Source organism: Bombyx mori, chromosome 24, assembly GCF_030269925.1.
Source record: "Bombyx mori chromosome 24, ASM3026992v2".
In the NCBI taxonomy this organism is placed as follows: domain Eukaryota; kingdom Metazoa; phylum Arthropoda; class Insecta; order Lepidoptera; family Bombycidae; genus Bombyx; species Bombyx mori.
Genome location: NC_085130.1, coordinates 10,332,319 through 10,359,992, shown reverse-complemented (window position 1 = coordinate 10,359,992; position 27,674 = coordinate 10,332,319). Strand labels below are relative to the sequence as shown.

At 39.3% G+C, this 27,674-nt stretch overlaps 2 protein-coding genes across 2 annotated transcripts in view; one reads left to right on the top strand and one right to left on the bottom strand.

Moving 5' to 3' along the window:
- Positions 1–27,674, top strand: part of LOC101735646 (1-phosphatidylinositol 4,5-bisphosphate phosphodiesterase epsilon-1) — a 150,219-nt gene that overhangs the window by 99,168 nt on the left and 23,377 nt on the right. Inside the window, exons 24-26 of the mRNA XM_021348089.3 lie at positions 24,176–24,306; positions 25,387–25,480; positions 26,690–26,785. Of these exons, the coding sequence (XP_021203764.2) occupies positions 24,176–24,306; positions 25,387–25,480; positions 26,690–26,785 (321 nt within the window). The remainder of the gene's footprint in view (positions 1–24,175; positions 24,307–25,386; positions 25,481–26,689; positions 26,786–27,674) is intronic.
- LOC101744320 (cleavage stimulation factor subunit 1) lies at positions 9,822–22,801 on the bottom strand. Its single transcript, XM_004926279.4, has 11 exons — positions 22,445–22,801; positions 19,919–20,005; positions 18,988–19,091; positions 18,446–18,600; positions 16,599–16,690; positions 15,699–15,837; positions 14,461–14,621; positions 13,322–13,472; positions 12,131–12,224; positions 11,266–11,416; positions 9,822–10,337 (listed from the first exon to the last, which is right to left on the bottom strand). The coding sequence occupies exons 1-11, from the start codon at positions 22,519–22,521 to the stop codon at positions 10,247–10,249; spliced, it is 1,302 nt and encodes a 433-aa protein (XP_004926336.1). The 5' UTR covers positions 22,522–22,801; the 3' UTR covers positions 9,822–10,246.

The following is a 27,674-nucleotide window of genomic DNA, read 5'->3' as shown; positions in this document are numbered from 1 at the left end:
TTCAATTGCTCTTTTATGGGACATAGTACACTCATCCCAAACTAATAATTTACATTGCTGCAACATACGTCCACGCTCGCTGTTTTTACTTATATTACAGACTGGCATTTCTTCATGGGCTAAGTTTAATGGCAGTTTAAGCACCGAATGTGCCGTTCGACCACCATTGAGCAGAGTGGCGGCTATTCCGAAAGAGGCAACTGCTACAGCAATTCCTTTATCTTTTCGGATTTGCGCTAAAAGCAAGTTTAAAAGAAAGGTTTTTCCCGTGCCTCCGGGAGCATCCAAAAATAACAAACCACCTTCGCCATCTTCGATTTTTTTGAAAACATTGTCAAATACTAACCTTTGTTCTGGGATCAAACGTGGAACAGACTCTGTCAATTGTTGTTGTAAGGAAGCAGTATCGTAATCTAGTTCCCGTATTAAATCGCTACTGATTTCCTCGGTTCTCTGTGGTCTGATCATTCCATAATCTGATAAATCCTTTCTAGAAATTGTTTTAACCTGGTCTTCAATTTTTGTCAGACCCTCATTGTAAATTAAATCACTGTACGTGACATTGGGATTTTGCTCTTGTAATCTGTGCAATATATCGTCGGTCATATCATTTTTGTATTTATCCACAATTGTTGAGGATTTGAAAGACCACATGTCGCTACTAATACAGCAAATAGCTCTCTCATCTTGCCTGCTGATCTACATTGAGCAGCTTCTTCCAGTGTCACATCCCAATGGTTGTCATTCTCCAGTAATCCTCTTGCCTCACATGCCTCTCGAAATGTAGGATAATCTTGTGTGTTGTATTTTTTTAGATCATTGAAAGAGGTAGGTCCGCGCACATGGTGTAAAAGCATGCGTAGACAAAAACATTCCATGTTACTAACATGAACTGTATAAATTCGTCCTAAAGCATCTCCAGATTTGACGCCAGGCCAATCGTGAACTGAAGTACCTTGAATGCGGCGTTTCCAAGTTTTCCTACTTGCATCCCAAGTATAATACCTCGGCACCTCGACATAAAGAAGAGTTTTTGCAAACTCATCTCTGATACAAAGATCAAAAAAAGCAGTGAGTGTGGTTTTTGGCGGAGTAGTTATTCGTTCGTGGAAATTGTGTTCATTAAAATAAACGCGTTCACCATTTTCTAAATGCACGCTGAGATGTGTCACGGTGGGATGCCTTTCGTGCAACGGAAATGCTAACAGACGTCACACGGCTTCGTTGCTGCTGACATACCGACCAGACTGATAAGTTTGTACCTCATCTACGGGATTCGTAAGATCAGTATTTCTAAAATTGAAAATAGCTTGATCACTACCCTTGTTTATATATTTGCAAATATATTTGATGGCGCGTACTGAACTGCATGCCTCAACATTTATGTGGGCGTTAAACATTTTTGATAAAATTGGTGAATAGGGGACTACCCAACTATTATCAACCGTAACGTAGCTACCATTTCGGAGCTTCACGGTTGCTGTTCGACCTCCGTCTGCTGGCGCTCTTCTACGATACTGCGGGTATCCGTGGTCGTTGTGAACGGTCTCTTTCACTAACTTGCGAGGAAATTTTTTTGTGCATTTTCCGTCTTTCATGCAGTGGCACTGTGGATTTTCGGGTCCGCATGGACCGTGAATCATATTTTTTACAATAACGTCATGGAGAGTCTTGTCAATGTTAGGATCCGGTATTTCAGCGCTGATTATGTTATCTATTTGATCGGGTCGTAACTTATCTTTTAACCACAATAATATATGGACATGTGGCAGTCCACGTTTCTGCCATTCGACGGAGTACATAAAGCAGCGCGCTTCTCTGAACACTCGGCCTTTATTAATCACATCCATTAGTTTTTTAACTTTTAGTCTAAAAACTCTTGCGACTACATCATCTCTATCTATTGCGCTTTGCCCCGGCATCAACTGATTGACTATTTCGGGCCAGGCTGGGTTGCAAGTAAAGGTGACGAATAAGTCAGGGCGATCATGTGTACGCACATAAACAAACGCGTCCTGAGTATATTCGTGTAAGTACCGCGGGCTATTTACAAATGAAGATGGTAAAATGACCATACGACCTAAGTTATTTGGATTTAAATTAGCGTCATTTGCCACAGCGTCTTGAAGATGGATGTAATTCTCTGCTCTTAGTTTAGTTTGATTTAATGATATGTACCGTAACCTCTCGCTTTCAACTTTAACGTACATGTCAACGTAAAACTGATTGGCCAGTTGCTTGCATCTTTGTACAATGTTAAAGTTGTTTTCTCGTATCATCATGTTGTAGGCATAAAAATCCATGCATGAAACCTTTTTGTTATGCAAGGGAAGACCTGTTACAGGATTAATTTGAGGAACTTGAAAGTGGTACCCCTCTTGTCCCTTACTAAATATGATCGGATATTGCAACGCATCATAAAATTTATGAGTATCAGGCACCCTGGTTAACGTGTCATCTCGGGCCTGTAAAACTATATCACGGAAAGCAAACTGTTCGCCTGTAACCAAGGCTGCGACTTCATTTATTAACGGTGCATTATACCGCCTTTCATGTTCCCCACTTGGTGTGCGATCGGGGTGCATCACCAACCTATAATCCTCTCCCGGCATTCTTTCTAGTGCTGTTTTGAAAGTATTGATAAGGCGATTATGTTCATGCAACATTCTCTGGATTTTTAAAACAGTATCCCTTTCGATTCCTTGTATATTTTGACACCTGCGATCAGCTTCGTTTTTTTCATCGCCCATGAAATAAAGTTGCAAAAACTTTGGTTGTTCATTATTTGCGGGAAGTAAGGAACCAATCCTGTGATACACCTGTCCTTGGATGGTAAAAGTAGGTGAAAATCCAGGCATTACGAGGTCGTAATGCCTGGATTTTCACCTACTTTTTTCACTTACTTTTAAGGAGGTCCTTATCTACACCAAATGACGTCATCTGAAAGCAAGAATTATACTTTCTAATCCTGCTTAAAAACCGGCGCGATTCGTTACTGTCGTATAAAAGTAAAGATTTAAGAGGTTCCTCTGGCTCGCCAAGTAATGGAATTTTAACCTTTCCACCAGAACAGCACATACCTGGAGTTTCTTCTTTCCATTTCAGTGCTTCACAATATCTGCATTTTTTATCCATTCTCCCAATGATAACCAATCGGTGATTAACATAGTCGATCAAAGGGTCATACTCAAAAGCGGCACCATTAAATGCCTCCCACGTACTCATTGAAAACGTACGTCTTCTTTCTGCCTGCCGTTCAGCATTTAAAAGACGTCGTCTTTGTGAATCTTCGTCAGTCTCTGCCGCAATCAATTGCGCGTGACGTTCGGCATCTAAAACTCGACGTGTCTGAGTCTGTTCCACTGTCTCAGCAGCTCTTTGAGATGCATGGCGTTCAGCATCCAGGGTCTGACGGGCCTGAGTCTGCGTAAACGTCTCAGAGGCCCTTTGAAATGCGTGGCGCTCAGCATCTAAGGTTTGTCGGGCTTGAGTCTGCGTATAGGTCTCAGAGGCCCTTTGAGATGCGTGGCGTTCAGCATCCAGGGCCTGACGGGTCTCAGTCTGCGTAAACGTCTCAGAGGCTCTTTGAGATGCGTGGCGTTCAGCATCTAGGGCCTGACGGGCTTGAGTCTGTGTAAACGTCTCAGAGGCCCTTTGAGATGCGTGGCGCTCAGCATCTAAGGTCCTACGGGCTTGAGTCTGCGTATAGGTCTCAGAAGCTCTTTGAGTCGCATGACGCTGAGAATCTAACATCTGACGCGTCTGAGTCTGCTCTTCAGATTCTTGGCTTCTAGCAACTTTTGCAGTTCGAGCTCTGCTAGAACTACGGCTTAGATTGGATTTACGTTTGCGTGGCATATCGAAAACAATAAAACAATAATTAAAGATTTTTAAAATCGGTAGTTTTAAAAACTACAACGTAAGACAATTTTTTATAAAAACTTCGATAAAGCAAACCTTTTTACTTATAACCTAAATATCTAAATCAATCAATAACGTATTGAACCTAAACAACCAATGAAGTAGGAAACCTATGGAAATGAAACGTCAACCAAAATTTCGTGCCACTGTGACGTCATCTGGCCACAAAACATGGCGGCTTTAGTGCTGTACAAAAGATTTCAATGTTATCAGGTTTTATCGATAAACGTTCTTGGCTCATTTTATTTTAAATATTGTTTAGTATTATTTATTTGTAGAATTTATACTTTAATGGGAAGTAAGTAGGTATATTGCTATGTGCAAATATGATATGATTTAGATGGGTGAAATCTAAGACAAGTTCGTCCTTCGAATTTGCCAAGTAAACGATATGATGATTTTTAAAAGTTGCTACACTGATTTTATAAAGTTGTCGTTTGGCGCAAAACATAAAGATATGGCGTAGTTCAAAGCCATCAGCCCATTTCTAGTATGCTAAATGTTATCGTATTTTGAGTACGTGTTTTTCTTAGACTATTACAATCTATTTTAATTGTTTTGCTGACTCTAAAGTCCGTAACATACTACCGCAGCGCACCCCAAGGAAGGTGCGCCACACCATTTGAATCACTTTCGCTTGAGAGTGATTCAAATTTTAAACTTATCAAGGGACCGCCTGATAACAAAAAACACCTACAGAACATTTATTCGTTAATGAAATTACAAAGTTATTCCTTGTGACTTCCTCTCTAAAATCACTTAATTAATAAATATTTAACGAATTTACAATAGTGTTTTACTCACTGCGGAATAAAACTATTTTATTTAAATAGTTCCGAAGAGATTTTGTCGGTAGCCTTTTTCCCGAAATATCTAAACAGAATGTCTAAATATGTTTTGATGACATATTTTAAAGTGGTATTTATGATTAGTGTCATGATCAATAGATTCCGACCGAAAAATGGATTTTTCGGATGAGGACTCCATAATGAATTTAAATACATATAGATAATAGTTTTAGGACATCGACTTTCTTGAGATCCTATAAAATACGTTTTAATTATTATTTTTGTATGTTTTAAGCATGATAAATTATGAAATTTTATATAATCAATCATATTAAATCGATATCATAGTCAATAAATAATGTACAACCCAAAACAGACGGCCGAACTGACGTGACAATGACATTTGGCGCGCTAAACATGGCGGATTTTCGGCCTCATTAGACGGAGACGGAGATATTTACGTATATTCATGTTTCATTTTATGTACGCACTGAAATACTGTTATCTTGTTTTCCTGCGAGTTAAAGTGCTGAGTAAGAACGAGATAGATATATGTTTATGTATGTGCCTTCAAAATGGGTGCTATTTATATAAGCAATTGTACGTATAGAACAATATGTCGTGTCCCTATTATATAGGTCTATGTAAACAACTATGCACTACGACGACGTATGATTTGAAGGTTTGCGTTATATTGAATTATTTTCCCTCGTTGAATAGTAAACAAACTAAGTGTAGGTGTTATAATTTCGGTGATGAACTGATTACCTATCCGTTTCTTTGTCTAAAATGAGTATTAACTTATCACTATGATTGATTACTGAGCATAAAGTTCGTATAAATGTCTATCTAATTACCTCCTCAAGTTTAAAGCGTAGCTAGTTATGTAGTACTATATTAATTCTGTGGTGTAGGTAATTAGATTTTATCTGTATGTAATTTAACAGTCAGTTGAATAAAAAATCGTATACAAATCAGATCAATAGCTATGGCGTAATGTGATTCTAGACAGAGTTTTAATGTTGTAGATAGGTAGCTGTGTATAGGTTCCTGTGGGAATGAGATATTTTCCCGAAGTAAAAAGTAGCCTGAATTTTGGTACCTTCCTACCCTATAAGTTAAGTAGTGTGATGGTATGTCGCTAAGTTTCGATCCAAGTAAAACTGTTAAATAAAGACAGATGCATCAAAATTTTATAATAAATTCCCTAAATTATGGCGCCTACCGACCCTCTAAGTTAGAAAAGTGATCAAATACTAACTTTAAGTCTTAGTAACACTCATTTAAAAAAAAAAACATCAAAATCATTTCAGTAGCTATGGCGTCATTCGCTTCTTGACACGATCACGCTAGATTTCCGCGGGAATGAGGTATTTTCCCGCCGTAAGAAGTAGCCTGTGTCCGTGCCTAGGATCCTATCTTTATATTAACCAAGTCTTATAAAAATCCGTTCAGACGTTAAGGCGTGAATGAGGTAAACTTTTAAACCAAACTATTAAAAATCACTAACTTAATTAGTTTTCTGCCTACTGCCTACGCCTTAAGTACGATAGCATGAATATTAATAGCCCATATCCTTTTCTAGGTTACTATCTATCACCTAACTAAATTTCATCAAAATCCGTTCAGCCGTTTAGGCATGATAGAGCAAAACTCCCACCAAAAACCATAAAAAAATCACTAACTCAATTCAGTTTTCTGCCTACTTCCTACCCCCTAAGTACTATGACGTGATCATTTTGATCTTATATCCGTTTTTAGGTAACCATCTATTACCTTACTAAATTTCATCAAGATCTGTTCAGCCTTTTATACGTGAAAGAGCAAAAGTCCCAACAAAAACGACTAAAAATCACTAACTCAATTTAGTTATCTGCCTACTGCCTACCCCCTAAGAACGATGGCGTGATTATTTATAGCCTATGACCATTTCTAGGTTATCATCTATCACCATACCAAATTTCATCAAAATCCGTTCAGCCGTTTAGGCGTGAAAGAGGAACAGACAGACAGACAGACAGACAGAGTTACTTTCGCATTTATAATATTAGTATGGATTTGCACACGCATGTAGAATCGATGAAGTTTCAATGTCATTTTGACCTAACCTAGTATCCAGGGTAGGATCACGAAAGGATAACAACAAAAGATTTTACCATTGAAGTATGAAACTTATGGAAATGAAACGTCAACAAAAAATTCGTGCCACTGTGACGTCATCTGGCCACAAAACATGGCGGGTTTAGTGCTGTACAAAAGATTTTAATGTTAGTAGGTTTTATCGATAAACGTTCTTGGCTCATTTTATTTTAAATATTGTTGAGTATTAATTATTTGTAGAATTTATACTTTAATAGGAAGTAAGTATATTGTTATGTGCAAAGATGATGTGATTTAGATATTATGTGAAATCTAAGACGAGTTCGTGCTTCTTTGCCAGGTAAACGATATGACGATTTTTAAAATTAACTACACTGATTTTATAAAGTTGTCGTTTGCCGCAAAACATAAAGATATTGCGTAGTACAGTGCCATCTGCCCATTTCTAGCATGCTAAATGTTATCGTATTTTGAGTACGTGTTTTTCTTAGACTATTACAATCTATTTTAATTGTTTTGCTGACTCTAAAGTCCGTAACACACTACCGCAGCGCACCTCAAGAAGGGTGCGCCGCAACATTTGAATCACTATCACTTTTTTTTTTTTTTTATTGCCCTTGTAGGCAGACGAGCATACGGCCCACCTGATGGTGAGTGGTTACCGTTGCCCATGGACTTCAGCAATGCCAGGGGCAGAACCAAGCCGCTGCCTACCGCTTAATACTCTCCACAGGCCTCGTTTGAAGAAGGACATGTCATAGCTCTCGGGAAACACCGTGGAGGGGAGCTCATTCCATAGCCGGATGGTACGTGGCAAAAAAGATCTCTGGAAACGCACTGTGGATGACCGCAGTGGCTCCACTTGAGAGTGATTCAAATTTTAAAGTTATCAAAGGACCGCGTGATAAAAAAAAACACCTACAGAACATTTATTCATTAATTACAAACGTCATTCCTTGTGACTTCCTCTCTAAAATCACTTAATTATTAAATATTTAACAAATTTACAATAGTGTTTTACTCACTGCGGAATAAAACTATTTTATTTAAATGGTTCCGAAGAGATTTTGTCGGTAGCCTTTTTCCCGAAATATCTAAACAGAATGTCTAAATATGTTTTGATGACATATTTTAAAGTGGTATTTATGATTAGTGTCATGATCAATAGATTCCGACCGAAAAATGGATTTTTCGGATGAGGGCTCCATAATGAATTTAAATACATATAGATAATAGTTTTAGGGCATCGACTTTCTTGAGATCCTATAAAATACGTTTTAATTATTATTTTTGTATGTTTTAAGCATGATAAATTATGAAATTTTATATAATCAATCATATTAAATCGATATCAAAGTCAATAAATAATGTACAACCCAAAACAGACGGCCGAACTGACGTGACAATGACATTTGGCGCGCTAAACATGGCGGATTTTCGGCCTCATTAGACGGAGACGGAGATATTTACGTATATTCATGTTTCATTTTATGTACGCACTGAAATACTGTTATATTGTTTTCCTGCGAGTTAAAGTGCTGAGTAAGAACGAGATAGATATATGTTTATGTATGTGCCTTCAAAATGGGTGCTATTTATATAAGCAATTGTACGTATAGAACAATATGTCGTGTCCCTACTATATAGGTCTATGGATTTTACATTTTATTTCGACTCGCAGTGTTGCCAGCCTCCATTTCCGAACCAAAGGCGGTTCGCATTTGACATTCCACGACATACATGTCAATAGCAAGTTATCTTGTCATCTTGTAATTGTCATTAGCAAAAAACAGAGATTTCTCCAATATTTAAAAGAAGGTGGTTAAATAAAACAATTACAGTTTTATTAAAGAAATTATTTATTATAATCTAAAATTATGCTTCAATCAAATAACTCTAGTCACAAAAGAGTTCTCAAAAGTAGATTCGGGTTACTAACTTGCCCATACAAACGTATTCCCCTGTATCCTCCCTGACAAAAAGATCCATAAGCAATATTTTCATATCACGCCATCTCTAGTATTGTCATGATATTTTTATAATTGAATTATAAAAAAATAGCAATATATCAAATTAGCTTTTACGCTTTTTTTCATTTAACCACATTTTCATATGACACAATAAATGTGTAAATAAACAAACAAACATAGATAACAGATCTCCTTAATTTTTATGGGAAGTTTAAATCTGAATTTTGCGGGTATTTTCATAGCCAACTGAGCTTGTCTCTTTCGCACACTCCTCGTAACGTTTTGCGGAAGGGAGACGGGGATAAAATTCCCAAGACCTATTCAAATTCTAGACCTGTTTTCTACCACATAGTAAGCAATTGAAAAGTTGTATATACATTTTTCATAATAGGCGAACGAGTTGACGACCTTTTTTGAGTGCAATAGCTATTGAAGGCCATGGATATCACGTGATTTGAGACACCAAATCCTATCTATATATGAGCAGTATATAGGTACTGAAATATGTTTGTCACTCAAAAATAATTCCACGAATTTGGCTGTAGTTTCGCACAAAGCTTAATAGTTTGGATTACACCCACATTAAGACGAGCATATCCGGTATAATAAATACGAGTGGGCAGCCGATCCGTGACGTCAGTCGATCCGTGACGTCACACTCAGACGAATCGACTAGCATTTCGCGGACCAGAGAGCGACATCAGCGCTACTCTGTATTCATTATTGATAGGTGCCACCGCCCTGCCTATTTCTGCCGTGAAGCAATAATGCATTTCGGTTTGAAGGGTGGGGCAGCCGTTGGACTGTAATAGCTGAGACCTTAGAACTCATGTCTCGAGGTGAGTGGCGGCATTTACGTTGTATCTATGGACCGCGGTAACCACTTTACACCAGGTGGGCCATGAGCTCGTCCACCCATTTAAGCGAAAAAAAAAACAATAAGCATGGTATGACAAAAAAGCATTCACATTAAATTCCAATACGTAATTAAAAAACTAAACTCGGGGTCAACGAACTGTTACGAACTAAAACTACCTTCAAATTTAAAAACACATTTCTTTATTATTGTTTCGTGCTTATCACTAATTGTCCAAGATATTTCGAGCTGCAAGGAAGGTAGGGACTCTGAAGAATTCTTTGAGATGATCCCATCATCCATCATCACGTTTTTACCATCGCGCATCCCGCCAGCAGAACAGGATTCGTTCATATCACCAAGAACCATTGCGTTGATCTACAGTGCGTTTCCAAAGATACTTTCCAGCACGTACCATCCGGCTCCGGAATGAGCTCCCCTCCACAATGTTTCCCGAGCGCTATGACATGTCCTCCTTCAAACGAGGCTTGTAGAGAGTACTGATCAGTAGTCAGCAACTCTGCCCCAAGTATCTATGAGCAACAGCGACCACTCACTCTCAGATCCCCACCTGCTCGCCAGTCGACGGTGACCATAAACGATTAGGAACTCTAATGAGTGTTCCTCCTGTACCAAAACCTGGCTCTGTAGTCGTCGCTGCAGGTCAGGAAAGCTGGTGCGGTCCCGGAATGTACTATGTACCTGTGGGCAACGAATCCTGCTTCAGACTTAGGATCTTGGGGGGCAGAGAGGACGATACGCCCGACACTTTTTACTGGTGGTGGGCCCTCTTGTGAGTCCGCGCGGGTAAATACCACCACCCTGCCTATTTCTGCCGTGAATGCGTTTCGGTTTGAAGGGTGGGGCAGCCGTTGTAACTATACTTGAGACCTTAGAACTTATATCTCAAGGTGGGTGGCGCCTTTACGGCGTAGATGTCTATGGGCTCCTGTAAACACTTAACACCATGTGGGTTGCGAGCACGTCCACCCATCTAGGCAATAAAAAAATACTTGAAAAGGATATTTTTCCAAATATCGTTGGCATGAAGGCTGTGGGGCCAAGACACCAATTCTTGTTCTTGATAAGCCATCACATGTGATGCATGGATTCCACCTCTTCAAGTCGAGGTCCTCTCCACTGTCAATGTTCAGTGAGAGCACTAAGCTGGTATCTTGGCTGAATTTTACAAGTTTACTCTGGATCCCTTAGGGATTCAAGCCAAGATCCCTCCCCAGTACCTAAGTGATGAGTTAATAGAGTGCTCCGATATTGAGACGTTCCTTAATCATTTATTATCCGTATAACCAGGAACCTCTTCATTCATCCATATGCCTTAAACGAACTGCCCCCCACAGGGCTTACTGAGATATCACCTTCAAGCGAGCACCACCGCGTCAAAGACGGTAACCGTTCACCACCAGCCCCTGTGACCATGGACAGCAATAAAACTGCTTGCCTACTTCCAAATTAAACATCCCACCTGATTTCTAGTCACAATAAGACCAAAGATCATCCTCGCAACCTCAAAATGGGCATCATAGTTCAGTTTTCATCAGCTAATGGATTCAAAAATTGACCAAGTGTCTGGAGGTGAGACGGCATGTCGCTAGCGGCTCTGGACCCTCACCTGACAGTCCCGTTGTGACCCAGCGACATCAGCTGGCACCTGCTGGCGCTCCTCGACTGCCAAGTGCAGAGCGAGGTCGTCACCTCGTCAGGGAAGAGCACGTAGTCCTCGGTGTGATTGAACACGGCCTGGGCGTAGTGGTCCTGTTTGCCTGAATAACGTAAAAGACACATTTGTGCGTCTCCCCACCCGCCTTGAGACATGAGGTCGAATACTGAATTGTACCACTGCACCACCAAAGAAACGACAGTCAGGTCTATCCACACGAGACCCACAAAAAATTATGCTAAATTACTAAAACATTTTTTTTTGCCGGTTTTAACATTCCAGAACCTGCGGACCGAATGGTAAGCAGTCGTTTCGGATCCTCCCACTATCTTTTAACTTGTTATTGATTATGAAAATAAGATGGCGAATTTTTTCCCCACTTACTTGACACTTATCGTTATATTTTGGGTAATTCTCACTACATCTTTATTAATTACAGCTTATTAAATTATTCTGATGTGTAAGCTATATTATTGTAAAGTTTCATCAAAATCCGTTCAGTAGTTTTTGCGTCAAAGAGTAACAAACATACATCCATACGTTCTTACAAACTTTCGCGTTTGTAACATTACTAGCTGTACCCGTCCGCTTCGCTGGGCATTTAAAATTAACATTATTATTTCTCACAAAGATTCTCATCCTTAACGCCCCCGCAACTGGTGTAGGGAGTCCAACACTCATATAAATATTAGCCTATCCATTAAGTATATGTATTTTCTACATGGATGCAAAGTTTCAAGTCAATCGGATGCACGGTTCAGTAGTTATAAAGGAACATCTGTAAGATTTATATATTAGTATAGATTAGGATTATTACCGGTCGTTCCGGCTCCCGTGTATTGGATCAGGCATCTGCTGCTGGCCAGTTCCCACAGTTTTATCGAGGAATCCATCCCAGAAGTCAGCAGATACTATAAACAACAGGCTCGAAGGTACAGCCATTACACTTTGATGGACGCCCAAAGAAATAAATCACATCGAAAATGGGTAGCAACAATTCGCACGATCAATCTCATAGCTGAAGGCGTTTCGTCGAGAGCTATACAGACGCAAACGTAATCTCTGCATCTCACGATTCCTCTCGGTTAGTAAGATTCTTTAAGACTACGGGCTATTTAAAGAAATGTCCGCGAAGTAAAATTGAACGGAACACGCGAGAGATTGGCTATTGAGAAGCTTTTTCAGTTAAATCTGTTTTCTTTGCCAGATGTTCTCTAGAAGAGACCAGAGCAGACTTCATGTTTGAATCTCTCTCTTTTTTATACATAATATTTAGGTGTTCTGTTAAATCTGACTTTTGGTTTTTTTTTTTTTTATAAACAAAGAAACATAAATAAATAGTAACATTTTAGTGAGCATTTTTCGCGTACCCACAATAATTGTGGGTAGTCAACGTTCCGTCAGAGTTCATTGACCGCGCGTCAATTGAACATATTACATTGCGCGTTATATTTTTTTTGCAAAAATGTTATAATTCTCTATGACAGTGGTCGGAGTAGGTAGATTGTTTTTTATACTTGCGTCAAGATATTATAATATGGACATGCCATTTTAACCATAACGATTATTTTTTAAAATTGAAAAAAAATATTTTCAATCCTCATCGGATACAATTTCTATATTTATGAGATAAAGTAAAAAAAAATCCCTGTCTAAGTTTTGTCTCATACTGACAAGCATCATTTCTAATTCAACAGAAAGGGACAAAATACGGTGTAACTATTCCAAGGCGTTTTTGTATAAAATAAAATACTGATTTCTTTCACCATTAGCTAGCACTGGTAGCGTTGATTAATATTATTAGTACGTTTTTCACCTTAAACACAGATACATGCTAATTTCATAATTCCGGACAAATACATATCACAATAAGTAAATATGAAGTTCCAGTATTTTGGAGGCATATCCATATTATCCTCTACGTTTGAAGTCAACGACCTTAAATCAGTCTACCTACTCCGACCTCTAGTTATGGATCACCGGATCTGCGTTCACAATTCGAGCTCACCTTGCTGTTCTTCGTGAAAGCGACCGAGCAGACCTCGTATCCCTCGTGAGCGTTCGTGAACGTGTTGAAACATCTATTGGACACGGTGTCCCACAGCTTTATGGAGCCGTCAGCGCTGCCGCTCGCAAAATACTTACCGTTAGGCGAGAATCTGTAGAGAAAGCACAATAAAAGCTCCATATCCCTTTCCTGAGGAGACTTGGGTTATGAGAAAAACTGTATAACACTCACATTTACTAGACTTCACTTAAAATAGTCCAATTTGCATTATAATCCCATGTCATTGGGATGCCATTAGTCCAAAATTAGATGCCAAAAAGTTCACAACGTAATTTACGTAAAGTAACGTAACAGAACAAAGTTGTAAAGGAATTTTTTTTGGATTTACCCAACAACAAAAAAAAACTTTTTTTTTCCCCAAAATTATAAAATACTAGCGACCCGCCCTCGCTTCGCTTCGGAAACATTAAAACACACATGATACCAAAAAAAAAAAAAATTTTTTTTTTTAAAAAGTAGCTTATGTTCGTCATGGACAATGTCGGCTTCTAATGGAAAAATAATTTTTCAAATCGGTCCAGTAGTTTCGGAGCCTATTCGAAACAAACAAACAAACAAATCTTTCCTCTTTATAATATTAGTATCGATCTGATCATAAAATATTGATAACTACTGATACCATGCACCCCACGCTTGTTTTACAATAAAATCATTTTTTCTTAAACTATTTTTAATTCAAATTTATTAAAAAAAAATCTATTTGTTTGTTGGATTTTCTATAAAAGCGTATTTTGTTAATTTTTTTAAACTATTATTTATTTTTCATTTTTTATTTGAATTTAAATTTTTTAATTTTTTTTTTTATATTTTGAATTGTCATCGGCTCTTAATAAGTACGCCAAATTTCGAGTTAATCCAACGTTTTGAAGAGGGTCAAAATCATGTTCAAAGATTCCGTTACAAACATACGTCTGATGCTATTAAAAGCGTATTAAAAACAACTATTTATTGTGACGATGCAACCAGAATTCTATGCAGTCAGAGACCTAACTATTAAGTGACGACATTATCCATACAAAACTGTAAAAAAAATCGAATGACGAACAGACAGATGTGCGCATTTAAAATTTTATACTCACTTAATAGAATTGACGTGTTTCTTGTGATGATGAGATGGTATAGGGCAGACGAAGCATTGACTCGTAGTGACGTCATATAACCGGATAACCGGATGTGTCGTCGAGGCTATGATGTGATCTCCGAGGGGATGAAAGGCCACGCACAGTACTGGTTCAGCGTCCTAGGGTCAGAGGACTGTGTCTACAGTAGTCGTTGTAGGCAGACGAGCATACGGCCCACCTGATGGTGAGTGGTTACCTTCGCCCATGGACTTCAGCAATACCAGGGGCAGAGCCAAGCCGCTGCCTATCGCTTCATACTCTCCACAAGCCTCGTTTGAAGAAGGACATGTCATAGCGCTCGGGAAACACCGTGGAGGGGAGCTCATTCCAAAGCCGGATGGTACGTGGCAAAAATATCTCTGGAAACGCACTGTGGCTCCAGATAGTATGGATGAACTCTACGCCGGTGGCTGGCGGTGCGATGGTAAAAACGATGGTATCATCTCGAAGAATTCCTCAGAGCACTCCCCACGGATGTTCCATGTACAAAATGCAGAGGGAACCAAAGTCCCTCCGCAGACCCAGAGGTTCCAACCAACGTGTAGTATAGGACTCGAGGCTAGATGTAGGTCGGATCTGTGTCTGTTTGTGTACGAGAAGAGCTCGGGATCAGTACAGAGCTGCAGAGGACTGTGTCTGTAGTAGTGTAGTATAGGACTAGAGGCTAGATGTAGGTCGGATCTGTGTCTGTTTGTATACGAGAAGAGCTCGGGATCAGTACAGAGCTGCAGAGGACTGTGTCTGTAGTAGTGTAGTATAGGACTAGAGGCTAGATGTAGGTCGGATCTGTGTCTGTTTGTATACGAGAAGAGCTCGGGATCAGTACAGAGCTGCAGAGGACTGTGTCTGTAGTAGTGTAGTATAGGACTAGAGGCTAGATGTAGGTCGGATCTGTGTCTGTTTGTGTACGAGAAGAGCTCGGGATCAGTACAGAGCTGCAGAGGACTGTGTCTGTAGTAGTGTAGTATAGGACTAGAGGCTAGATGTAGGTCGGATCTGTGTCTGTTTGTATACGAGAAGAGCTCGGGATCAGTACAGAGCTGCAGAGGACTGTGTCTGTAGTAGTGTAGTATAGGACTAGAGGCTAGATGTAGGTCGGATCTGTGTCTGTTTGTATACGAGAAGAGCTCGGGATCAGTACAGAGCTGCAGAAGACTGCGTCTGTAGTAGTGTAGTGTAGAACTCTCGATGCATACCGTAATTGATTTAAAGGCCTTCTTCGCTGATGCTTTGGTGATGTCGAAGAGCTTGATGCAGTTATCCCTTGATGCCGACACTAAGATCTGTTCTCGGGGATGAAAATCGAGCGCTGTAATTTCATCAGTGTGGTCGTATCTGCGTAAAAATATATATTGCTTAGATGGGTGGACAAGCTCACAGCCCACCTGGTGTTAAGTGGTTACTGGAGCCTCTAGAGATCTATAACGTAAATGCGCCACCCACCTTGAGATATAATCTCTAAGGTCTCAGTGTAGTTACAACGGCTGCCCCGCCCTTCAAACCGAAACGCATTACTGATTCACGGCAGGAATAGGCGGGGTGGTGGTACTTACCCGCGCGGACTTACAAGAGGTCCTACCACCAGTAATTACGCAAATTATAATATTGCGGGTTGAATCTCCTAGTCATGATTGTTCTTATGGCGACCTTAATCTAACAATATCGCGCGCCAATCGTGGTTTCGGGGACGCAGCTTTGAGACTGACTCCTCAATATTTCTGTTGAGCCTTCAGAATTTTAGTTTTATAGGAAAAATGGAAATCGGCACGTTAGACTTTAAGTGGCTCTTAGCAAGGCCGCTTTAAGGTACAGCTATAATTGCCTCATCGTCTAAGTTAGTAACATCGCCATCAGCTTTCCTCAGTAAGCTCCCCTGACTTTTGAGTACTTGAAGAAAGCGCCGATAGTATCTAAGATACGATTGAGCCTTGAAACCCGACCCATTACTCACAGGGTTCTGATGCCGATTAAGCCTTGAATTGAAAGCCCATTCATTGCTCACAGGGTTCCGATGACGATTGAGCCTTGAATTGAAAGCCCATTACTCACAGGGTTCTGATGACGATTAAGCCTTGAATTGAAAGCCCATTACTCACAGGGTTCTGATGACGGGATGCCCCTGTTGCTCCCTCCCTTGCTCCACCTCCTCGGGAGCTGATTTCGCGAGCATCCTCTCCACATCTAAAATCTGGTAAAATGACGCCAATAGAATTCAGAATCCATCTCTTTAACCAAGTCTATGAGTATCGGATATTTTTGTTTCGATACCTGTTCGTTGGTAACCTAAGGGACTATTTCAGCTACGCGCGGGTAGGTGAGCTCACGGGCTCAACCTGAAAGAGCATGCTAACACTAGCACTAGTCAGAGTAGTACTTCGCAGAATCCACCACCGGATCGGAAACGCGCCCCACTGAGAAGATCCGGCGAGAAACTCAGTGGCCTGCATCTATAGGTTAGGGTTTCAGATCTTCACCCTCCTTTAATACGGAGTATTAAAGTTTAACGGTAGGCGGCGGCCAGGCTCTGCCCCTGGCATCACTGAAGTCCATGGGCGACGGTAACCACTCGCCATCAGGTGGGCCGTATGTTCTTCTGCCCAAAAGGGCAATAAAATAAATAAAAGAGGTTTTTAAGGTTTACCGTGACGCTCCATAGATGGCGCCACTGATTTTCTAAATTGCGTTGGGATTATGTTGCAAGATATTATAAAAAAAAACCGTGAGCACACATAGGTCCACGCAAGTAAGTCGCTAGCGCATAGTTATATACAAATTGTGGATTTAGAATAAGATTGTAAAAAAAAATTAAGAGAGAGACAGAGAGTGAGAGAGAAGGAGAAAGAGAGACGGCATTCTTTTTTTTGCACATCAAAACACAATTATGATTGAAAAATTAGTCAAAAAGGCAAATACTGTACTGTACTTATACTTAGTCTTTTGATTAAATTATATTGGCAATTTTTTTTTTATTTCTTCTTTTTCTTCTTTGTCTCCACCTTATCCCACTAGGTGGAGTCGGCACAGCAATTTTTTCTCTTCCATTCTCTTCTATAAGCCGTCAACTCAACACTCACTCCTCTCTCTCTCTCATATCGTCATTCACACACTCCATCCATGTCTTCTTCGGTCGACCCCCTCTACCTTGCACTACCATTTCAGATATTTATTTATTATAATCGATTAGGACAGCGTTAATTTTTTCTTACTTTAAATACTTGCAAATGATATGGTATTTATTATATATACAGTCAAACCTGGATAAGTGAGAACTGGATAAGTGAGAAAACTCTATAAGTGAGAGTAATAGCCAGGACCCGTCATTTTAAGCTCCCAAAACCTCTATTAGAGAGAAACAGAAACCTCTGTAAGAGAGAGTCGTTTTTCCCTCATGGACCTCCGTAAGTGAGACTGCTACTTATCTATACCTCTATAGGCGAGAGTCGAGGAGGATGGATTTAGGAGGAACAAATGAAAAAACAAATTACAAGTTTAACATCTGTTATTTTATGACTCATTGTTAACTTTTGTGGAACTTTCTACCATATTTTTTGAATTGTTTTCTCGTCAATATTGAACCTATTCTATTTCGTGGAACTAAATAACGTTGTTATTTTATCGCTTTCTTTTCGAATGGACACGTGTGCCTGTGTACCGTCCTGTTTGTCGGACTTACTCAGTTTATCGTTAATCAATTGCAAAGAAAAGTTCTGTTCTGCATCATGTCAAAACGGAAAATTAAAGTAGTGAATGCGTTTGAATCCGTAAACCGCGAAATAAAATTCAGAGGGAGCATTAGCGAGAAACTCGGGTTAGTGAGAAACCTCTTTAAACGAGAATGAGATTGTGCTCCCTTGAACTCTCTCTTATCCAGGTTTGACTGTATATATCATGAACCAAGATCCAAGTTTGTCTGTAAGTCGTTAAGCGCCTTTCAGAGTCTCACCTTGATACTGGCATCGACACTGCCAGTGGCCACCAGCTGTCCGCAGTGGCTGAAGGCTCCAGCCCGGCAAGACATCTTGTGCGAAGTCACGTATGCCGTCTCATACGTGGCCGGCTCAGGGGCCAGGGAGGAAGCGTCCATTTCGTACTCCAAGTCTTTGGAAGTTCGAAAAGCCATAATCAGGATTTTTTTTTTATTGGTTAGATGGGTGGACGAGCTCACGGCCCACCTGATGTTAATTGGTTACCGGGGCCCATAGACATCTATAACTTCAATGTGCCACCCACCTTGAGATAAGTTTTAAGGTATCAAGTATAGTCACAACGGCTGCCCCACCCTTCAAGCCGAAACGCATTACTGCTTCACGGCAGAAATAGGCAGGGCGGTGGTACCTACCCGTGCGGACTCACAAGAGGTCCTACCACCATAATGTGTGTGTAATGACTAACTGCTGCAGTAGCAATGAAGCACCTAATGAAGCACCTAAAGGAGAAAGCACTAATTTAGGAGGCCTTCGACAGCAATAGTAAAAAAAAACTCACCAAAACCGGTTGTGCCCAAAAGATGCTCGGCAGCATTCGATGCAGCCAGCCTATCTTTCCTGTCTGGCTCATGCTGTAGGCCCACCATCATGACATTGAGCAACCTGCAATAAAACACGCTTGATTCATCAGCCCCAAATCTTCTATATAAATAAATAAAATTGGAGACACTCCAATTATGTATAGATTTACAAAATGACCTAGTTAGATTAAACCAAATTAACAGCTGTTGACTAAATCGGTAGTTATTATCGACATCACCATAATTAACTAGGTCACAGCACTACCGCATTCCTCAGGATGGACATGAACTCGCGCGCCTACTGTAACTATGTAAGGCTCTCTGCCATCTGCCAAGAATGTGTTATGAGCTTCTTGGGACACATCATGAAGTCTCCCAGACATGAATTAGAGAATATCTTAATTTTAGCCCGCATAGAAGGCAAGCGCGCCGTGGGCATAACACCAGACCGATGGTCAGATCTGGTTAAGAGAGAGGTTGGTGGTAGTCTAATACCGCGCGGTCCATGCCACCCATGACCGAACAATATGGAGAAGAGAAAAGAAAACATGTGGTCGCTGATGATAGGACCTCTTGTGAGTCCGCGCGGGTAGGTACCACCGCCCTGCTTATTTCTGCCGTGAAGCAGTAATGCGTTTCGGTTTGAAGGGTGGGGCAGCCGTTATAACTATACTTGAGACCTTAGAACTTATATCTCAAGGTAGGTGGCGCATTTACGCTGTAGATGTCTATGGGCTCCAGTAACCGCTTAACACCAGGTGTGCTGTGAGCTCGTCCACCCATCTAAGCAATAAAGAAAAATTCCTTAGCAGTGAGAGAACAATAAAGAAGAAGATGTTGTATATGAGGCAGCTAGGTCCTGTCTATTTTAGACTGTTAGTAACTGTAGACTGATTATTTTATCGATACCTGTCGCTGGGAGGACACGGAGGGTCAGCGTGTACGGCTGCTGCCAACGTCGCAGCTATGGGCTGGTAGCCGTCATAGTACAATTGGCTGTAAAAGAACATACAAGCTTTCATAAGTAGAACTGGTTATCGGCACTGGGATAAACACAAAGGACAATATGACTTCTGGGTAAGCTGATGGTCTGAATGTTGTTTTTTTTCTCCTACCTAAGCTGAGAGCCATGAAAGGCTATTTCAGCGTAACCTTAACTAGTAGGTAAGCTCACGGGGCTGACGACGTTGCTAACACGAACCTTAGCAAGAGCCGAGCTTCGCATAAACTACCACCGGATAGGGAACGCGACCCACTGAGAAGATCCGGCGAGCAACTCAGTGGGCTGTGTCTCTGGGTTAATTTACTCGTCGAGCCCTTCGTCGCAAGCGACGGGTTCGGCGAGAACGATGACCGGTCCTTGAGGTGAATATTGTTGTTCGCAACTTGTATATATGTAAGATTATCTTGAAAATGTCATTAGCGCAATTCAGGCGTCTGTCAAATATCTTGTGTCGTATGATGGCCACCCGCCATCATGTACAAATGTAATTCTGAAGGTACTTCACCCAGTTATATGCTATTATGGGAACAAAATTAGGGCTGGTAGATACAACCTAGGAATGCAACAAAAATTGTTAATACTTGTATTTACATACAAGTGTATATTTATATCATTAAATATAATAATGTATTACTTATATGTGTCTAGTCTTTTTAAAATGTAGCATATTTCAAATTAAGCAAGTCAAGCTTAAAGCTAACCAGTGTAGTAATTTTAGAAAGCTGATAAGCGGTCCCAAGGAAATTTCCACATGTGATAATTACATGATGCAACTTTAAAAATATTTCTTTTTTTTGTTTATTTAATATGAGCTTTTATATTACTGTGACGTTATGACCGATTTAGAATGTGGTTTAATCACCGAGAAGAATCTTAAAGAAAGACAGCTTGTTCTTAGTCCAAATTTATTTATGTCATACACAATTTTTTTACTTATAATTAGTATGGCTTGAATTTGAGGAAACTTGTGTGCATCACTGAGGTGACATTGGTCAGGGGCCAAAGATTTCTTCATACTGTTGTTGATGGAGCACACATACTAGCTTATTTGTTTTCACTATATACATTGTTATCGACAATGTTAAAATTGTAATCAAGATTAATAAGTACAACACAATATGTCAACATTAGATGCTCTGATATTCATTATTCAACATTATAAATTTTAATTGACCTTAATTTACTGACTTTGTCCATGTCGACTGAACAAGACATGGATGGAGGGTGTGAATGACGATATGAGAGAGAGAGAGAGAGGAGTGAGCGTTGAGATGACGACTGATAGAAGAGAATGGAATAGAAAAATTCGATGTACCGACCCCACCTAATGGGATAAGGTGGAGACAAAGAAGAATTGATCTTAATTTAATATTAATAGATATATTTTTTGGGATATAGCATATTTTTAGTTTAGTTGAGACTCGACCTTTGGCATCATGATGTTTTATTATTTAATAATGAACTTAAACACATGTGTTGGGTAACAAATCAGTTCATTGTGTGTCTGTCTTGATGCAACCCGTACTTAGTAATCCTTTTATTAAAAGAAGAACAAGTACCCTCACTAATACACTACAGGCATCATACAGAGTAAGGCATTTACAATGTGTATGAGCGACAGTAACATTGCTATGACCTGGTTGGCTTGTTAGAATGAAAATCTATAACACTGAAAATACACGTAATGCTCATATAACAAGTTATATACGTCCTACAAGGCCTATATAGTTCTAAACCGTGTTATATAAGACTAGAAGCTAATACAAGAAAAAAATTCAAGAGTAAAATTTTTCTCAATGATACATCTCAAATTGGCCTGTATGTATTGGTTTACCTATTATACATAAAAATAAGCAGTAACATTTCAGTTATTCCCATATATTGTATGTTCATAGTGCATCTAATTTTCTAAATAATCTAATACAAAATTATTTCTTATGGAATTTTTTTTTTTGCTTTTAGGAATTTTTCTTTGCGTGTTAGAGTGAAACCGTGGTGTAAAATTCCATGATATAAGGCTACTTGTGCCACTTAATCAATCAAAAGGCAAATCAGAAAAATCCTTAAACAATAAGCATCCAAGTTAAGTTTTTGCCTTTAATTTAAAATAGGCGAATTACATTTTTTATCACAAAAGAGATTTTTTTGCTGTCACAAAGTCGTTCTGCCAAATTTAAAAATTATCAGACATTATAACCCACTTTGGCGGTGTTTATACATTTAAGCAATTGCTAGAGTGCCGTCAATGATCTTATCTTTTATGTTATTACACTTCACATAGATATTTCGAATACGTACATACATAAATTAAATTTCACTTTCCGACCAAATTAGTTTTTTTTTTAATCTCGGGAACGCAAATATGTACTTACAAAACATTATGTAGATTGGCATCTGATGCAAATTTGAGATAATAATAATCGCTTATTTACCTTATTATCATCCGATAGAGAAGCTCGCGGTTTTTAACAACGTTTTTAGTATCAATATCAACATTGTCTTCCTTCATTTTTATGAGAATTGTAATAAAGCGGCTATAATTTTAGGTTATGTTTAAGTTTTGAAAACAACTTTGATTTGACGTGCGTCTATTGAATTTAATGTCTACTGTACACTGTGCGAAGCAAAAGTGATGTACTGATTAAAAAAATCGACTAAATGTTAAAATCGACTATCGCTGAATAACACGACCTACTACCTACACAAACCAAGAAGGATTGAATAACAGTAAACTAGTAAAAATATGATGCTCATTCATGTGGAAGAGACGAATCACTAATAAAAAATCAATAAATCTACGCATGCGTACAAGGGGCTGAAACTTGTGTATCTGTGACTTTCGTTATGCTTTTGAAATTAAATTTATAACAGTGCTTATATCATATCAGTTGGTTAACTTTACTAATTACAGCAGAATTTGTTATCCACATTTTTCTTTTTTTTTTTTTTTTTTTTCTATAATTGACATAAAGGCGGACTTAATGCCATAGACTCACAAGAAGCTAATCTCTTTTAATCTCTTTTTCCATTCTTTGATTATAATTGGAAACCCTTTTGTGAAAATATAAACCTTATTGTTGATTACATTATGAAGTGGGTCTTTTGTGCTATCGTGTATGCTAGAATTATTAGCAGATTATTAATCTACACTAATTCCAAGGGGGGCTTTTCTAGTATGTCAAGCTGGCTAAACATCTTGTTGATCACACCACTCCGTAAATACTTATAGCTGGATAGACAGTGAGATCATCTTCCCAATTAAAAAAAGTACACTTGATACGGTCCAAAAACTGTATCGATAATAATAAGGTAATTAGGTGATTATTGCAATCTCAATTTCGCATCAGTTCGCTGTAAAAATTTGCATTCGAATTAGTTTTCTCGTAACTGGTAGATGCAATAGCCCCTTAAGCTATCATTAGGTAGGAGGAAAAAATGGGGGTAATTATGTTTCCAAATTCACAATAAATATGCCCTATTATGTATACGTTCTACATACACCATCAGTTCGGGTAGATGATCCCTGCTTCGTACACACAGTCCATCTGTGTGCCTAGTGAGAGTTTTTAACGTTCTCGATAGCGTAAAAGTGAACCTAATTTTGTATGCAGTTGGAACAGTGCCCCTAGCGGCAAACGTAGGAAAACGATCCCATTCCATACAAATATGAGCTAACTTTTACGCTATCGAGAACGTTAAAAAACTCGCATTAGAGCACATTGACCACAAACCATTTACAACAAAATTAACTCTCACTTAAACAAATGAAATCAAAGACAATAGCAGAATCAACGTGGTCTGGATAGTAATATATGCATGTAATTTAAAATAGTTTTTTATTAATAATACTAAAAAATGCCTAAATAGCAAATCGCCTGACAATGAATTTCTTTTTTTTATCCTGTCAATACCAGTCTAGATTTTAGAGCGAATTTATAAAAACTATTGTACTGTACTAAAACTACGTTCAAAGTCTTCGTAGCACACAAACATACCAAGCTAATGAATACGTATTAATAAGAGATGCAGGTCAATGTGCTATCATTCGGAGGTAACGGTCCCCAACGCTCTGCCACACGCTAATCGTTTCTTCTCTACCAGCGGGAGAAATAAAAAGAATTTGTATCAAATGCCAAGTTAGATGATCTTTACGTTCTTTTCAGGTGCTATTAACGGGATGCCGTTGCGTCGAGCTGGACTGCTGGGACGGCGACGATGGAAACCCTGTCATCTACCACGGCCACACTTTCACGACGAAAATTCAGTTCCGTCGAGTTGTTGAAACTATTGCGAGGTATCCGACTCTTGATAAACCATGTATTTATGTGCTTAATCTTGGTTTGGCGTGGTACCGTCAAGTCTACGTTTGCAACCGAACCATTCATGCATTGAACTCTGAAGGACGAAGATACCATTAAGATAATTCAGTGCTATGCCTTTATCTCTGTTGGAATGAAAGTAACATAAGGTTTTTGGGCATGTCCAATTTTAATGCAATATTTATTTTCGGTTACATTCGTATATTATAACAATCAACACCAGAATCTTCTGTCTTCGTCTTCGAGAACAGTTCCAGTAACAAGATAAGTAGCAGATTTCTCATAGCCCAGTATGTTTCTCGCCGGATCTTCTTAGTCGCGATTCCGATCCGGTGGTAGATTCTGCGAAGCAATGCTCTTGCTAGGGCTGGTTTTTTTTTTTTTTTTTTTTTTTTTTTTTTTTTTTTTTTTTTTTTTTTTTTTTTTTTTTTTTTTTTTTTTTTTTTTTATTGCTTAGATGAGTGGACGAGCTCACAGCCCACCTGGTGTTAAGTGGTTACTGGAGCCCATAGACATCTACAACGTAAATGCGCCACCCACCTTGAGATATAAGTTCTAAGGTCTCAATTATAGTTATTATAGTTACAACGGCTGCCCCACCCTTCAAACCGAAACGCATTACTGCTTCACGGCAGAAATAGGCAGGGTGGTGGTGCCTACCCGTGCGGACTCACAAGAGGTCCTACCACCAGTAATTACGCAAATTATAATTTTGCGGGTTTCATTTTTATTACACGATGTTATTCCTTCACCGTGGAAATCAATCGTGAACATTTGTTGAGTACGTATTTCATTAGAAAAATTGATACCCGCCTGCGGGATTCGAACACCGGTGCATCGCTCAACACGAATGCACCGGACGTCTTATCCGTTAGGCCACGACGACTTCAATAGCAATGGTTTTAGCAACGTCCCAGGTTAGAGCCCCGTGAGCTCATCTATACGTCCTACGAAGCTATCACAACCCATCAAGGTTACTAGCTATAAGTAGGAAAAAGAAAAAAAAGCAGATTTAGCTGCAAATGAGTTTTTGTCACACATTTTTTTATTATCAGGAGCGCGTTCGTTGCATCACCGTACCCCCTGATTTTGAGTATTGAGAACCATTGCAGTCTCCCGCAACAACAAGTTATGGCCAGCACATTTGAGGTCAGTAATATTGAATTATGTGGCGGTAGCCATCACAGAACACAAGATATTTGACAGATGCCTTAATCTCGCTTACGACATTTTCAAGATATGCTTGCATATATACAAGTTCCGAACAACAACATTAGGACCGTCGGTCTACCAAGCAATATCATCCGTTCGGTGGAAGATCTTTCTTCCGCCGTTTTAGCAGCCCCAAATTCATCAATGCTATCTGGAACCGCTGCGTTCATCGACAGTGCGTTTCCAAAGATCTTTTTTGCCACGCACCATCCGGCTTTGGAATGAGCTACCCTCCACAATGCTTCCCGAGCGCTATGACATACGGTAGGCAGCTGCTTGGCTCTGCCCCTAGCATTGCTGACGTCCATAAGCGACGGTGACCACTTACCATCAGGTGGGCCGTATGCTCGTCCGTTTGCCTACAAAGGCAATAAAAAAAACCCAAAATGACATCACAATATTGGTGGTAGTGCTTCTTGTGAGCCCGCACTGGTGGGTACCACCATCCTGCCTAACTCTGCCCATGAAGCAGTAATACGTTTCGATTTGAAGGGCGGGATAGCTGTTGTACTAAAAAAACAGAGACTTAGAACTAATGTCTCAAAAGGAAGGGTGGCATTGCCGTAATTGATATCTATGGGTCTAGTGACCACTTAACACCCGGTGGGCCGTGAGCTCGTCCACGGCCATGTCTCAAGTATGGCATGTTGCGCGCAAGAACAACTCTTGACTCCTCTCTAATTTTACCCACTCATCGTTATCTCAATTTAAACTTAGTCGAATTGATTCGACTGACTCTAATCGTCCCACTTTATCCTCATCACCTATTCTTAATTTTTGTTTCGACAGTTTCGTGGGCAAGATCTAGTGCATAGATTATACCTACACTTGATATCTAGTGGCCAGCCCGTCTAGTGTTAGGTGGTTACCGAACAACATAAACGCCATCAGTCATAATAGTCTCAATGGCTTCAGACTTATGAGCTATATTAGTTTGAAATTTTACGTTTTAATCGAGGTACTTACTTGTTGGTGAAGATGGCATAATTATAGTAGTAGTCATTAGAAAATTTCGTACAGGCTGCGGGATTCGAACGCCACACAGTCGTATCGCTTGATACGAATGCGCCGGGCGTTTTAACGTTTAGGCCACGACGACTTTTAACTTTTTTTAAATATGATTTTTATTGAGTGCGTTTCTTTCAGGCAGTTTTCGGAGACAAACTGGTCACGTCGTTTTTATTCGAAGTCGACTATACAGACGAACCGAGACTCCCTAGTCCGGAGCGACTAAAATATAAGGTATTCAATTGTTTTTCTTGCTTTTTTTAAAGGGATTTTATGACCTGGCTACCAAGACCTTTAAGTCATGTCTTATTTTAATTTATATACATATTTTTATGAAAAATGATAATATATGGAGTGAAATGAAATGAGATGAAATAAGATGAAATGAAATGAAGATGATTAATTTGAGACATTAATCAACTGGGATGAAATTAAATGAAATGAGATAAGATGATATGGGATGAAATGTAATCTCAGTAAAATGGTAGTCATTTACTGAGATTTTTACAGTGGACTTTTTAGAGGATCTCGGGAAGTTTCGTCCAGCGGCTTTGTTTCGTTTTCCCACATTTGTGTACTTTCACAGATATTAAACAGTTAATAAAACACCGTTATTACACATTTAAACCTGAAGAAACACAAAATAAAACATATCACACAACTTCACTCCTCGCGTTCCCGCCAAAAAGCCCTTGTTTTTCTCCCTCTTTCAATAATGGCCGACACGAGAAGGCTGCGTACGTTTTTATTATAATCAGGCTAACTGCGAAACGCGATCTAATACGCCTCGTTCGTATCTCCATACGGTTGTATACCAGAGACCTTAACTTTTTATCCTGCGCAAACTGTTACTGTAATTTGAATTATTTTAATAAAGAGATGAATATATATTTAGTAAAAAAAGTATCAGGAATTGCTTTTTAGTTTATGGTTTTAAACTTTTTTTGTTATTGTTAGATTGGCACAATTGTTTTCTATTTTGGCGCGGAACTCGAGTGATGTTTTTTAGTTGTAATACTATCTTAACTGCGATTTTCTTAATAGAGCAAAACATCGAAAAAAGTTTGTTTTAAATTTTACATAAGCAATGGAATTTCGTGTATGGAGTGAATGAAAATATTAC